This window comes from Lissotriton vulgaris, chromosome 10 (assembly GCF_964263255.1).
Source record: "Lissotriton vulgaris chromosome 10, aLisVul1.2, whole genome shotgun sequence".
NCBI classification, from domain to species: Eukaryota; Metazoa; Chordata; class Amphibia; order Caudata; family Salamandridae; genus Lissotriton; species Lissotriton vulgaris.
This window is the reverse complement of record NC_141698.1, coordinates 288,223,556-288,239,726: the sequence shown is the minus strand read 5'-3', so window position 1 is coordinate 288,239,726 and position 16,171 is coordinate 288,223,556. Positions and strand designations below refer to the sequence as shown.

Here is a 16,171-nt window from a genome sequence, read left to right as displayed (position 1 = left end):
GGGTCATCCACCATCAACTGCTGTAAAACTCTTGTTAGCCTCGGGGAACAAGGGTAAAAACTGGCCTAGAGAATCCCACAATGTGTGGAGTAAACACCAGAGGATGCAAATAGTTTTAGTGGAATGTAACGCTGCGCTGCCTCCTGGACTCCTTATCACTGGGGAAATGTTCTCCTCGTGATAGTCTGGACCACAAAACGGTGGTGGGCCGGTTACTTAACAAGACAAGCTGGATCCCCAGGGCAGGGCGATAAGTGTGGGTGATAGTACTGTCTACCAGTACCCCGCAGTGAGGTCTTGCCCATGCCCCAAGCAGAATGTCAGTTAGTGCTTAGCAAAAGGAAAGTAATGGTTCAACCCCCGACTGGGCAGGATAAAGGACCTCCATCAGAGGATCCCTAGCCTTCTCCACAGTGGGCAGAGTGTGATGTAAAATATCAGCCACTCTCTTCAAAACCTCCGCCAATGAGGAACTGGTTTCCCAGGCAAGGCCAGGGGTGACAAAAGGGAGGAAGCAGGGGATAAATCTAACTGGCTTGCCTCACCCAACTCAGAGTCCCACCACTAGATCATGAGACTTCCCAGCAATTTGCATCGCGAGTCGAAGAGGTCATAGAAGACCGGGGTTTCGATCTCTTGCGATGCCGCTTACTGTGAGACGTCGCTGTAGACTGGGACCACCGTTGATGATCACGGCCTGAAGGTCGACGCTCCATGGAACGACCTGTGGACCGGGAAGAAGACAGATGTCACGAGGAGCTGGAAGTCTGCGACATCCATGGCATCAGAAGCTTCATGCGCCGCTCCAGCAGCGCCTTCAACACAGAACCCACAGAATTTAAACCTCAGGCATAAGGCACACTGTTTCCTGATGAACATTTGTCACATTAGTCCAAAATACAACCAGTGGTATGGCTTCTTTGGATCCGCGTTGCAATGCGGAAAAGAAGAAACTGACGGAGGGGACTTATATGGCTCCATTGACATCACATCCAGAGAGGACGTTCCTGCGGAGCCGTACAACACCGTCCCCGGGCGCAGAGAGGTACTGCTGAAAACGTTTTGGATCCAGCCTGGGGAGAATTCAAAGTTAAGGAATCTGCAGCTAGAAGTCTCTATCAAATATATAGTTTTGGAGGGAAGCAACTACACAGTTACAAGAGATTTTCCCAGTGAATGGCTTCCTGAGCCCGCCATGACCTTTCTTAATGTCTCGTGGAAAGGTTCCCTGCTTGAACCTTCATGCAAACATCGCATTGCTACTTCTCTGCATTTCTATCCATAGATTAAAGCCTTTACCTTTAATACACTAAATTTATTTTATCCTACAAAATGAGTAGGCATTCATGTGCAACAAGCTGACTGCTGTTCGGCGAGTATTATTGCATGGGGTTCTATGCGCCGAACTGCTGTGGTCACTCTTGTAAGTGAGGCAGCTCCAGTACCACTATGGAGTGAGGCTTGTGTTTCCAGGAATACGGCACACTGTCCTATATCCATCAGGACCCCTTTATATGTCATCTGCCTCCTGGAATAACATTCTGATTTATGCAACAAATTTACCATCTTTGTGTTGCACACACCAGGACTATATGAATGAATGAAAGTTGAATGAAAGAATATTAGGTTGAGTGAATTGGAATAAGTAAGCGTGAGAGTATGAATGCAGTGTGGTATGTTACTGGGTAGGTTATAACGTAGGATGAATTTTCCTCTTTTTTATCTTTCCCCTTACCAATGTATGTTTTTGATGTTCTAAATATAATGTGGATTTAAACAATGCAATCTATTTTTGTACCTTTTGCTACATTAATTCAAAGAAGACAAAAAAATAAAAAATATATATATATTCTAATAAATCTTCTTTGAGTATATTTGGATTGACCCGTTCCTTGTTATGTGCAATGCTGGCTCTTAGATAAATCACCCCGTATACATTGTTTGGATCCCATTTTTGGGACCATTATATCATAAGGCAGGTTGCTTTCTTTTGTTCTATTCTCAGTTTCTTCCCCCCTATAGCCTGCCCACATCCTTAAAACCCATTGGGGAACCCCCTTCTCTCACTAATTATCCATAGATTAAAGCCTTTACCTTTAATACACTAAATTTATTTTATCCTACAAAATGAGTAGGCATTCATGTGCAACAAGCTGACTGCTGTTCGGCGAGTATTATTGCATGGGGTTCTATGCGCCGAACTGCTGTGGTCACTCTTGTAAGTGAGGCAGCACCAGTACCACTATGGAGTGAGCACTGGTGCAAGAGAGCCAGGGGTTTGCTCTGCTCTGGGGTGAGCACCAGTGCACGGGAACCTAGGAGGCGCACCGTCCTGGTTGGATACTTGTGCAGAGAAGACGGAGGTATCAGTCTTCCATCGGCTGTGCAAGGATGAAGGTCCAGAGACTGTCTAATCCTCCTCGCTCATCCTCTCATCGCTAAGGCGTCTGGAGGAGGTTGTCCATAGGAACACGTCCGGGTGTCTGTCTTTCCAGGGTGAACTCTTCCCCCTCCATCCCTCCAGTAACTCATCTCTCTCTGCACTTTCGAGACTACCCCTTTGTACATCTTCATGGCTTCTCGCATGCTTCCTCTCAGACCCCCCTCCTCTCTCCTACCCCACACTGCACCACTCTGCCTGTTCTACTGCGTACATAAGATTTCGGATGAATATATGCATTATTTCGCATTAATGTGTACATCAGATTTTGCATGATTGTGATTTCGTATGAATGTGTTCAGTAGGAACAATGAAGGCTGCACAAGAGGCTTGTCCCCTGCACGGTGTGGTTCTCCACCTTTTGGAGTGACCCCCAGCACGATGCTGTCCACACTAGTTGCTCCTGGACACATGTCCCTAGTCTCCAGACTTGTTACAACAGATAAGGCAGTGGAATGGCTCCAGGGCGGACTCTGCTTAGTTTTACCACAGACGCCCCGCCCTCCGACCACCCCCCTCCCACCCCCCTCCCCCCATTCGCCTTAGGACATTTCTAGGCAGTCAGACGAGGTGTTTGTAACCAAGGCCTCGTCTCCTATGGTGCGTTTAAAATGCACATGTGTTGTTTGGGTTCACGTTGGGTAGAGCTGCAGTCATTTACTCTACCCCAGCCCTAGCCTACACTGGCTTTATAGCGCACCGTTATATTACGGTTATGGTGGGCTAAAATACAGGCCCCTTCATCAAAACTAAACACACTCTTCTTGTAATCCGTCTGTTTCAAAGTGCCAAAAAACTAAAATTTTGTAAACCATATGGGATTTTAAATACTTCCTTAACATTTCTAAAGGTTCTCTTAGAAAATACTTGCCTTTAAAAACGCTTCTGTGGTTTATTATTGGCTTATTTTACTTTTTGCAAAAATATTCACCTTACTAAAGCAAACAAAAGTCCCAGCACTTCTGGCTGCGCCACTAGACCCATACAGGGACTTAATTTAAACTGGAGTTTCCCAGAACGCTGTGCAGCAAAATGCAATTACACATGCCATATACCATGCGATAAGGCGATTTACACAGCCACACACAACCCCACACACACACAACCACAACCCCACACACACACACACAACCCCACACACACACACACACAACCCCACACACACACACACACAACCACAACCCCACACACACACACACACACACAACCACAACCCCACACGCACACAACCACCCACACGCACACAACCACGCACACAACCACCCACACAACCACCCACACGCACACAACCACTCGCACACAACCACACACACAACCACACCCACACAACCACACCCACACAACCACACACAAAACCACACACACACACACACACACACACACACACACACACACACACAACCACACCATCAAGCACACTTTCACCAGGCACAGACACCATCAGTCGTCAGTGCACGCTTCCACCAGGCACACACACACACACACCACCAGCCATCAGTGCACGCTTTCATCAGGCACACACACACCACCAGCAGTCAGTGCACAATTTCACTAGGCAACACACACCACCAGCCGGCTGTGCACACTTCCACCATGCAGGCACACCACCAGCCATCAGTGCACAATTTCTACAGGCGCACACACACCACCAGCCATCAGTGCACACATCAATTGTTAACACATCCACAATTAACTATTGTAGCAATCGCAGTGTGGCGCACTTTTGTTTGGATCTGGGGACAAGGTCAAAGGCAAGATGAAGAGTCAATTTCCTTGCTTTCTAACAGACAATGTTGTGTGTAGAGTGCACTCCAAAGTCAGCATAGTCTTTGGGTGGAATTACGTATTAGTCAGACACAGGAATAGCATGACTTGCCTGCACTGCCAGCGCTTTCCGCCTGTTCACATCCTTTGGAACTTCCGGCTACGTCTGCCCTTGACAAGTAATTTTGACCAAATTCGGGTGAGATGTCTACGTTAGCGGGGGAGTTACCTGTTCAGGGAACAACAATTACATTACGTCAAATCAATTGGCCAATTGATGTGGCATGTAGCACACACTGCAACAACAATTTTCAAAAATAAGAAGCAATCGTGATCATAGTACCCTTGTTGTGTGAAATGCCTCTTGAACAAAAGTATCACAGAAACCGAAGTAGCGGAAGGAACTCCACAAAGACACCGTGCTTGATGTATTTTGAGCAAACTTTGTTTCTCTTTTCTATATTGCACAATGCTAGGAATATTTGAACGGATCAGAGATGGACAAGATTGCCAATAAATTGGTAGATTCTCTGAGGGGCATCTGAAAGGCTTGTTATGCAGGGGAAACCGCAGTCGTACATTTGGTGATGTGGACTTGTTTGCTTGATCACTTTCCAAAATCAAATAATTAACTACATTATTTTAGGAACTACTGTTAGCACAGTATACTAATGTATTGGGAGCTGCCTAGAGCTCAAGATTTTATGTTGTAGTACAGGCAACTACTGAGGTACGCTAACATGAATTATTATTTGTATACATGGGATGTTAACACAAAATAGAGATGATCAATTATATAACACTAGAATTTGTTTATGACGCGTGAAAATTAAACACCAAGAAGCCTACGTCTGAGTTTTTTAGGACTATGGTGTACAAACTAATGGAAAAACAATTTGTGGATTCTGCTCCAGATAATTACCTGCTGTACTATCAGATATGATTAATAACAGAGCATCTAGGATTCTCATATTAGATGCGTCACTGAAGATAGCACAGTAGATGAGCACAGTAGAAAAGCTTGGTTATCCCCCATAATAGGCTAAAATGTCACACCAAAAATAGGGTTTCATGGGTCATTGCAACTCTTTTCCAGAGGGTCCATTAACATGTTCAGCTCAGGCCCTTCAGCAGTGTTCTGCCATATGAAGGGGGCACTGCTTGTCTTGCGGTCTACTCTTTTAGGATGAATAATACATCTTTCAATGTATTCTAATTACCTTCTATTAAAACCAATAGTTCAATTAAAATATAATAACCTATTAAGTTCCCTATGACTTCAAACCTAATGTGACATCTGTGCTACTCAAATTAGTATTGCTTAACCTAATATTGCTTTGTGTGTGCTTCCAGATTAGCTTATCTGGTCGGTGTAGGAGAGTAGGGTCTGCAATCCTATGATCACCCCAGATTTTTGCTTTTTGCTTCACTGGTTTACGACTTCCCTGGCAGTAGGCCTGCTAATCAGACCCACAGCCTAGCTGTTCTCTCTCTAACTTGACACGTGTACCTTAGGTGCATATACCAATTGGTACTGGGCCACCTTATCAGTCCCTGTACCCAGGGCATAGGTGTACCCAGGGCCTACCAGGGGCTGCAGCATGTATTATGTCACCCCTGGCTGGCCATCTAAATCTGACACAACTGGCTGCACGACAGCTGGGGCAAGGTGGTGTAATCACCCTTTGCTTTAGATATAGTATACCTATATCTAACCCTAAAATGGACACATGTATTCCTATCAGTCACTCCTTTGGCAGGCCTTAACAATCCTGAAGGCAGAGTGCTTGGAATTATGTGAGATGGTGCTCTGGCATGAGCTGAGCCCGTTTGCAGCTTGCGGAACCAAGTCCTAATAGCTGTTCCATGATAACGCGTACCATATACTCTTAAGGGCATTATAATCCTCGCGGTTATTTGCCAACTTTGGTATCGCTTTATCAAAACATGTCGAGTAAGGTGTCATACGAATTGGAATACTAACTCCTCGCCAATTCTGGCGACGGGGTTAGCATTCCACCCTTCTAGAGGGACACGACATGTATGTAACTGTGAACCCCGGTTAAAGCTAACTCGAGCCTCAGCATCACAAAATGGATGCTGCCACCACAGACACAAGTCTGACCTCCTGCTGCTGGGAGTCCTTCCAGCGAGGAGAGCTTGGACAAAGGGTTTCCTGTCAGGGGCGGTGCTAGCACCATCCCAGACAGGGTTTTGTGTATCCCAGGTAGGCAGGGCTGAGAGGAAGGTGACTGCAAGTGGCACCCCGGTGCTCACTGTGCATATGCCGGCTTGAACCAGTTCCAGGGGCACACCAGCCCCTGAGCTGGGGAAAGTCCGGACAAAGGGAGAGGGGTGTAACCACCCCCCTTCCTGGTCCCACCCATGGGCAGGACCTAGTCGCGTGCCAGCTCCTTTCTTTAGTATAAAGGTAGGAGCGGGCCCCCTTCCCAAATTAGATAATTCTGAATCTTGACGACTTTCCACGAAAGAACTCTTGAACCTTTCTGAAGACTCTCCCTTGTGGCTAAGGAGTAGCCACCCTGCACCAGCAGGCACCATCTAAGCGCATGCGGTTTGCTGCAAGTCCATCCTCCGGATAAAGACTGCCCAGCTCGACGAGACCCGGATTCCCTGGCACCTCTGACCTCTACCTACATCATCAGCCCAGCTGAGATTTGTGGGTGTGACGAGACCTGAAGGGACCGGCCATCTTCAAAACTGCACAACGCTTATCCAGCACGACCGCCGAGGGATCCTCGAGTGAGTGCTTTGGGGTTTGAGAAGCCCTAACCCTGAGCAGCTCCAGCACCGAAGTCCAGCCCCCCAGCATCCACGAGATCTGCGTGGGGCCCTTCTGCTCTTTGCTGCTCACCGCGTTGTCCGGCTACTTGCCTGCTGGCTTGAGGCCCTCCTGACGAACCACGACACTTCCATCGCTGGTCTGGTTGCTCCAGACTGGCCCTTGCTCCCCTCCAACAGAGGAGCACCCCGGACCCTCCTGGTCCACTCCAGACGCCATCTTGAGTCCACCGCGTGGGCTTGCCTTTGCCAAGGTTTGTTGCCCCAATCCTGGGTCCAGCATCGCCGACAGCAGACACCTTCGTGGGACAGCTCGCACCTCCATCCTGGTCGCCGACAACGCCTCCTGGTCCGAGAGACTGTAGAGCCCAGCGTCGCCCACTCACCTGGTCGAGGTGACTTCATCCAGTGCCATCCTGGTGCCCATCTGATCACTGGCTAGTGATTAAGAACTGAGTCCCCTCTGCTTTCAGGTCGTCTCCATCATCGATCCAGGCTTGGATCACATCGAACTTCATCACTGGTCGCCTGCTAGCAACTTCTTCTTTCAGGCTCCATAGACTGTAACGAGGATTCCCGACGTCTTTTGAACCCTATGCAGCCGCAGCCCCTGGGCTAGGTAACTCGAGCATTTCGGTGCTCCAACGTAGGTTCACTATCTAAGTGTCCAGATCCTTTTTTGTTTTCAGCCTAACTAGTCTGATTCGTCCGATAACACTAACTTTACGAAATCTAGCATCCATAGACTTTGTCCCGCATCCCGCGTGAGAGTGCACACTCTGCACCCGATCTCCCTAGGCCTCCTGCTCCTAACCTGAAGGTTCAGTAGTGTAGTCCTAGCGATCCTGAAGCCTCTGGATCTAGTTACTTACCTGCTAGGATTTCGCATTCCACTTTTGTAGTATAGGGTTTTTCGTGCCCCTCGGGCATTTGTGTAAATTGTGCAACTTATTTTCTTAAGAGTTTTGTTATGTGCTTAGCTCCCAGACTCATAAAGAGTTCAGGGTAGACTTGTTATAAATAAATATCCTTTTATTTTCATAACAACTTGAATGGTGTCCTTTCACTTGTTGTTCAAGGGGTATATGTGATGGTATAACAGCTGGCCTCAACACGCCCTCTAGAGTTTAGCCTAAAGACTGCTCTTGTCCATGCTACTAGGATAGCTGGTCTATAAGGTTGACTTACAACCAATCATCAATAAGGGTCGTCTGGAATGATACATAGTGATCACTAGAATAGTGAGCATTGCATATCAGGCCAACTTACAGTCGGTGAAACCCTCTAATCATGCCCAAAAAAGGTGGCAAGCAATAATGGCTCAGACACCACATAAAATTGGTGTAATAGTAACTCCACCTGAATAAAAATTTCAACAAAAACAAAGTTGCTTCATTTACATAAATCAAATATTCAAGATCCTCACTAAGTTACGCTCTGTTTCTGATCATATTGCATTAATATGTCCAAAATGTTGAGGCTTCAACACATAAATGGATTATGATAGAGCTTAATTTAGAGCACCTATGCATTTTGAGCCCATGATCTTCATTGAGGAGCAAATACAGAGAACCAGTTGTAAAGTAAAAACAAATACACTGGCATATTAAACCAAATGCACAAGTTACTTACCTTCGGTAACGATATATCTGTAAGAAACAGTAGTTAGTATTAGATTCCTTACCTTAGAATATCCCCAGGTGTCAGATTGGATCCGGAAACTTTTGAGTAGCAGTACCCTTGCGCGTCGATAGGTGTCGTCTGCGGCTCCGCGTCCGTCAGCGTAGTTGGCGCAGGGATGACGTCGCCGGAGTACTTAGACGCCGCCCTCACGCACTGACGTCAGTTCTTACACATAGCTTTTCCATGCCAAAAACGCAGAGCCATGATAAAAACCAACACTGGTGCCATGAAACTAGGGCCCTGAAAGGGGATGACCTTAACCCTAGATATCGGTTCACAGAACGGGGAGGATGGGTGGGGCGGTAAGGAATCTAATACCAAGTACTGTTTCTTACAGATATATCATTACCTAAGGTAAGTAACTTGTGCATCTGAAAGAAACCGGTTAGTATTAGATTCCTTACCTTAGAATATGTACCTCAGCAATACCAACCCCGATGGTGGGTCTGTGAACCAATAATCACACCAGAAAGTCCTGGAGAATGGAACGGCCAAAAAAGCCATCTCTCCGGACTTGGCTGTCCAGGCCGTAGTGTCTTGCAAACGTGTGCAGCGAGGCCCACGTAGCTGCCTGACAGATGTCCTGCAAGGGGACTCCAAGGCCCAGGGCAGTAGTAGCTGCCGTGGCCCGAGTGGAATGGGCCCTCATCCCAACAGGAGGTTCCTTTTTATCCAAAGAGTAGCATACCTTGATGCACAACATGACCCACCGAGAGATGGTCCGCTTGTGCACCGCCCAACCTTTCTTAGCGCCAACGTAACCAACAAAGAGTTGTTCATCCAACCGGAACTGGCGTGTGCGATCCAAATAGAATGAGAGTGCATGTTTTGGGTCCAGACGATGGAGCATCTCTTCCTCTTTCGAGGGATGCGGAGGCGGAAAGAAGGTAGGCAAGGTGATGAACTGCCCGATGTGGAAGGCTGTGACTACTTTGAGCAGGAAAGAGGATCGCGTCCGCAACACAACTTTGTCCGAATGGACAGAAAGGAAGGGAGGTTTAGAGGAAAGAGTCTGGAGCTCACTCATCCTCCTGGCAGAGGTGATGGCAACCAGGAACGCAGTCTTCAGAGTAAGGAGACGATGAGGACAGTTATGAAGTGGCTCGAAAGGAGCGCACATCAGATAGGTCAGAACAAGGTTCAAGTCCCATTGAGGCATCACGAAAGGAATAGGAGGAAACATATGAGTGATGCCCTTCAAAAACCTATTTACAACTGGGGACTTGAACAAAGAGGGCTGATCAGGGAGCCTTAAGAAGGTGGAAATAGCAGAGAGGTAGCCCTTGATAGTGCCCAGAGCAGAGCCCTGCTGGGCAAGAGAGAAGAAAGAGGAGAACCTCAAAAAGGGGCAGAAAGGGGATCCACAGCCTTTGCTGTGCACCATGCCACAAATGTGTTCCACCTGCAGGCGTCTACCGATTTTGTGGAGGGACTCCTGGCTGCCAGAATGACATTACAGACTTCAGGAGGCAAGTCAAATGGCCTCAACTGCTGCCGCTCAATCTCCACGCATGTAAGTAGAGACTAGACAGGTTCGGGTTGAGGACCATCCCCTGCTGCTACGACAGAAGGTCCTCCTGAAGAGGCAGACAAATCGGGGGATCGACAGACATGCTGAGTAGCTCGGGATACCAGTATCTTCATGCCCAGTCCGGAGCCACAAGAATAACTTGGCCCCAGAAGCGTCTGACTTTCTTCAGCACTCTGGGCAGAAGTGGTATAGGCGGAAAGGCGTACAACAGACCGCAGCTCCCACCGCGACGAAAAGCGTCTCCGAGCGAGTGCCGCCTTGGAAATTCCAACGCGCAGAACTGATGACATTGCACATTCTCTTGTGTGGCGAATAAATTTAACCAAAGCTCTCCTCACTGCTGAAAGAGGCCTTGCGCCGTCCAGTTTCGGACGCCATTCGTGATCCATCATGCACCGACGACTGGGTTCGTCTGCCCTGGCGTTCAGGGAACCTGCCAGGTGATGAACCACCAGGGTCACGCCCTGATGTTCCGAGCCTCCTGGCATAGGGTCCACGACCCCACCCCGCCCTGTTTGTTGCAGTACCACATGGCGGTGGTGTTGTCCGTGAACACCTGCACTACACTCCCCTGGACAGAGGGGAGGAATGCCTTCAGTGCAAGCCGGATCGCCCGCAGCTCCAGAAGGTTGATGTGGAGCCGGGACTCCACTGGAGACCAGAGGCCTCTGATCTCCGCCTCTCCATGTGTCCCCCCAGCCCTGGAGGGATGCGTCCGTCACAACTACGTGCTCCGGTTGGGGTAGGGAGAGGGATCTGCCGCCGACACAATCGCGGTCCGTGAGCCACCACTGCAACTGTCATGCAGTGCCCTCCGAGATCAAGACATGGTCGGACAAGTTGCCCTGATGCTGGGCCCACTGAAACTTCAGGTCCCACTGCAGAGCCCGCATCCGCCATCGGGCGTGATGCACCAGAAGGTTGCAGGAGGCCATCAGCCCCAGAAGCAGCAGCGTCAACCTGACCAAAACTCAGGATAACGACTGAAAGATCAGAATCAGAGCATGAATATCCTGAACCCGCTGTTCGGGAGGATAAACCCGAAAGTGCGCCAAGTCTAGAACCGCTCCGATGAAGAGGAGCTTCTGAGAGGGAAACAGGTGTGACTTCGGCACATTGATGGAGAACCCCAGCAGGTGCAGGAGGTCGGCCGTAGTCTGGAGGTGGCTGACGACTATCTGGGGCGAGCCCGCCTTCAACAACCAGTCGTCGAGGTAGGGGGAAGACTGAAACCCCTAACCTGCGCAGATGAGCTGCGACCACCGCCATCACTTTTGTGAACACCCGTGGGGCGCTGGTAAGGCCGAAGGGGAGCACGGTAAACTGAAAGTGCTTGTGGCCTACCGTGAACGGCAGGTAACGCCGGCAGGACGGGGATATGAAAATAAGCGTCCTGCAAGTCCAACGCTACCATCCAGTCTCCAGGGTCCAGGGCAGCTAGGATCTGAGCCAGTGTCAGTATCTTCAACTTCTCCTTCCGTAGGAAGCAGTTGACGTTCCGCAGGTCCAAGATAGGGCGTAGGCCCCCTTTGCCCTTCTTGGGAACCAGAAAGTAGTGGGAGTAACAACCACACCCTACTTCTGGCCCAGGAACGCGCTCAATGGCCCCCTTGGCCAGGAGGGCTGTAACTTCTTGCAGAAGACTCAAGTGATCCCCCGATACGCGGTGGTACTGCTGTGGCATGGCTGGAGGGGTTGACTCGAAGGGGAGGGAGTAGACTTTTCGGATGATTTGCAGCACCCACCTGTCTGATGTGACAGTGCGCCAGTGGAGGAGGTGATGGCGAACCCTGCCCCCCACTGGCGTCACATGGGCCTGAAAGCTCGGACTAGGAGGGTTTTGAGGCGGATGCTGCAGGGGTAGGTGTGGACTGACCTCGCCGTTGTCCCCGACCGCCGCCAAGGCAGTAACCACGTCCGCCACCTCGCTGGATGTTAGTCTGCGGGCCGTGGCTGGCAGGACGTGTGGGGGCGCCCCTTCCTTGGCCACGAAAGGAGCGAAAGGTAACTGGCGCGGGGCTGAGAGGACCAAGGACTTGGTCGTAGCCCTGGAGTTCTTAAAGCGCTCAAGCGCACTGTCTGCCATGTCGCCAAAAAGGCGACGGCCATCAAATGGCATGTCCATAAGTGTGTTTTGGACATCAGCCGAAAAGTTGGCGGACCTCAACCAGGCGTGGCGACGAATTGCCACAGTCGTTGCCATCGCTCTGCCCAGCGAGTCTGTGGTATCCAGCCCACACCAGATGGGATACCGTGCCGCATCTCGACCCCTTACAAGGGCTTGGGTGAGTTTAGTCCGGACCCTATGGACATTGTGGCAGCACGTCTGCGACCATGTCCCACAGAGAGTGGGTGTAACGGCCCAAAAGGCACGCAGTGTTGACTGACCGCAACCCCAAACTAATGGAGGAGAACATCTTTTTACCATACTGTTCGTACCTATTGGATGCCCGATCGGGGGGAGCCCTCGGGAATGCGGTCTAGGAGTTAGAGGCCTGGATGACCAGGCTCTCGTGGGTGGGGTGGGTGGACAGGAAGCAAGGGTCGACCGGAGCCGGACGGTGGCGCCTGGCCACGTTCCCATCTACAGGCGAACCTGTAGCGGGCTTGATCCAAGTGCCCAGAAGAACGTCTGACAAGGCCTCATTAAACGGCAGCAGAGGCTCAGCCGAGCATGCCTGAGGTTTAAGGACCTCAGTGAGGAGGTTAGTCCTCACAGCCCTGACGGGGGAGCACAAGACCCAAGGCCGTGGCAGCCCCTGTCAGCACCACACTGTAGGCAGCACCCTCCTCCGTAGCCACGGTAGGAGGGGAGACAAAACAGTGTCTGGGGAGGTGTCCAGACCACTGACCTCCTCTAGCTCACCTGCCCAGTCCTGAGAAACTGGCACTCACGTGCCAGAGGGTACTCGGACTCCTCCCAATCCTCCTCGCCACCCATCTCCTGAAACTCAGGGTCAAAGGATGGGGCCGGATCGTAGAAGTAAAAATCTCCTAGCGGTGCCGAATACGGCGCCGCTCCGGCGCCCGACCTGAATAGAGAGTAGGACCGGGGTCGACATCGTCCTGGAACGGGGTCGGAGGCGACACCCTGGGGGGGCCCCCGTTGGCGAGGTCATAAGGTCGACCGGCGACGACCTGGATCCGGAACCGGATCCAACGGGACCCTGCGGCGTCGGGACCGAAGTCGCCGCCGGGGCCAAAGCACCCGCTCCGCGTGGGGAACCAGTCTGGGCCGCTTGGCCCGAAGGCGCCGCGGAACCAGACAGAGGAGTGAGCGACCTCATGGCCATGAGGAAGGCCTCGATCTCCTCCGGCGTAGCGTTCTGCTCAGGGACTGCCGGGTATGGAGCAGGCCGCGACGGCTCCGGCGGAGCCGCGTGGGCGGTGTCGCCCGAACCCCCGGCTGTGTCGCGCGAGAGTCGGGGGGTGTCAGAAGAGCGATGTTGCCTCTTCGACTTCTTGTACCTCTTACCTGAGGACTTAGAGCCCATAGACTGATGACGACTCCCGGAACTGTGGTGACTCCGGCCCGCACCCGGTCCATAGACCTCCTTCCGGACCGGGACCTCGAGCGGCACGGGGGCCACTGCCGGAGCTCGAGTCGCTTGCGGGACTGCTCCCGTCTAGCTTTGGACGTCAGGACCCGGCAGTCGGAGCAGGACTTCTCGTCGTGGTCGGGGCCCAGACAGTAAAGGCACCGGCGAAGGGGGGGGGTCGGTAACAGACATCAGTCGGTTACAATCAACGCAGGGTTTGAACCCAGGCATCCGTACCGGCACCGTCGGAGTCGAGTGACTTCGAAAGATGATCAAAAATGATCGAAAAAGTTAGTCAAAAAGTGACCATGGGTACTACTTTTTCCGGATCGGCGCTTGCTGGCACGGAAAAAAGAAGAACTGACGTTAGCGCGCGAGGGCGCCGTCTAAGTAGTCCGGCGACGTCATCCCAGCGCCAACGACGCCGACGCCAGACGCGGAGCCGCAGACGACGCCTTCCGACGCGCAAGGGTACGGCTACGCAAAAGTTTCCGGATCCAGTCTGACGCCTGGGGATATTCTAAGGTAAGGAATCTAATACTAACCTGTTTCTTTCAGATCAGTTTACACCAAATTGGACGAAAAACGTTCTATAGAATAAAAGACCACTGTAGTGTAGAATGACTGAAGAATACCACAGAAAGAAGCAAACATTATAACAAGTAATAAAAGGGGCCTTTAGTCAATCATTTACTATGTTCTAAAATGTTTAAAAGAAATTAGATGGGGGGCGTGTCCAAGATGGCAACCTAGTCGGACGTGGGTCTCTGCGGCTCCCCGTCCTGAAACTCACCGAAAGCCCTTAAATGCACAGCCTCATCTCTCCAAACCCCTGAAATACCCCTGATATCGGAGGCTGACAGCTACTGTGGTGCCCGGGGTGCCGCCAAGGCGCCTACTTCGATTGAGTGGCTCTCTGGGGCTGGGCCGACCCGACTGCGCTCTCCTGCAATGGCGGCCACCTGATGCAGCCGATCGCCCGGCGGGCCTCTTATTCCTGCACCAACGACCTGACGGCGGGGGCGGTTGCCCGCGGAAGCTGCTGAAACAGCCCACAACACTCGACTAGCCGGGAGCCCCAGGCTTGGCGCTGCTGGCGCTCACCGCGACCCGACCGGGGATGAGGAGCGGCCCGGACGGGAAGCGCGAAACTTGAGACCCCGGCTTTGAGGCCTGGGCGTGGTCTTCAGCGGCGCCGAGAGCAGAAAGACGGCCTTGCTGGTGGCCGGGATGGCCCGATACGGAGAGCTGGGGCTGCAGGTGGGCAGCGGCCCCCACAGAGCCCCGTGAGCCAGCATCCATGACGCTGAGGGGCCGGCCCGGCCCGACCGGAGGCGTGGGGGGACTCGGCCGGGGACCCAGAGATCTAGGCCCCGGCTCTGAGGCCTACAAGTGAAAACCCCCGAGACACCGGTGACAAGAGGCTGCCGGTAGCTGCGAACGCAGGGGGCCCTCCCACAGAGGCCTGAAGGACAAAGGCCATAGAGAGGAGGTCACTCCCCCGCGCCCACTTGGGATGGCGACGCGGGGAGCTGGCGAACAGAACCGGCAGCGGGGAGCGGTGGAGGAGCCAGCGACATCAGTGCCGGAGGTGAGGAGAGCGGAGAAGGGGGCTGTGGGAGAGACTCTGGGAGCATAATCGAGCTTCTGGGGAACGGACAAGCTGGGTCGGGCGGCTGCGCCCTGCTGGGAATCGTCGGCGCGGTGCGGCGACCCCCAGTGTGGTCACTACACAGTTGGGCACTAGCTACTGAGTGGGAGAGGGCTGTGTGGACTCCGAGGCCATCTACATGCATGGACCGCTATTTGTAGGGAGAACCTACCTCACCACGGTGCCCCATTGGGCGGCCTAAGACCCCCCCCCCCTCTATTAACTCGCACACTAAGGTTGAGATATACAAACAAGCCACCTGCAGACAAACCTGAAGCATAGGCGTCCCCTGTAAATTCCAGGCCCTACACAAAGCCATTGCATCTGAAAATCAATAAACTCCAGGCAACCCCAGTTGGTGTGGAAGAGCAGGAGGTCGCCGCCCACGGACGTCCCAGTGGAGGGAGCAGAACACCACCCCTCCTGCAGCGTGGTCGGCTCTTCACCCAGGGACGTAAAGACGCCACGCTTTCCCCGGCCGTCCCGGTAGCGCGGGGCATGGCGGGCCAACGAGGGAAAAAAGGGAACCAGACGCTCCCGGAGATGTTAGCCAAATCTCAGCCTCGGCCCAGCAAGGACCCACCTTCCCCGAAGATCACAGGGTCCCCGCCAGACGTGCCCGACGATCAAGTGCCCATTACCAAATCCTTCCTGGAGTCGCTGTTTAACTCCCTCAGGGAGGACTTTAAATCCTTGAAACAAGAGGTGGCGGGAGAGGTCCGGGAGCTCCGGCGAGACGTGTAAGGCCTCGGGGAGAGAGT

At 52.1% G+C, this 16,171-nt stretch overlaps 1 protein-coding gene across 2 annotated transcripts in view; it reads right to left on the bottom strand.

The window, feature by feature from the left end:
* The window catches only part of LOC147685146 (uncharacterized), a 693,800-nt gene that overhangs the window by 513,658 nt on the left and 163,971 nt on the right, over positions 1 to 16,171 (bottom strand). Inside the window, exon 4 of one of the 2 annotated variants that reach the window (XM_086941067.1) lies at positions 4,317 to 4,433. The exons of the other annotated variant lie outside the window; for it this stretch is intronic. Coding sequence (XP_086797193.1) covers positions 4,317 to 4,433 — 117 coding nt within the window. The remainder of the gene's footprint in view (positions 1 to 4,316; positions 4,434 to 16,171) is intronic. 2 annotated transcript variants of the gene reach the window in all.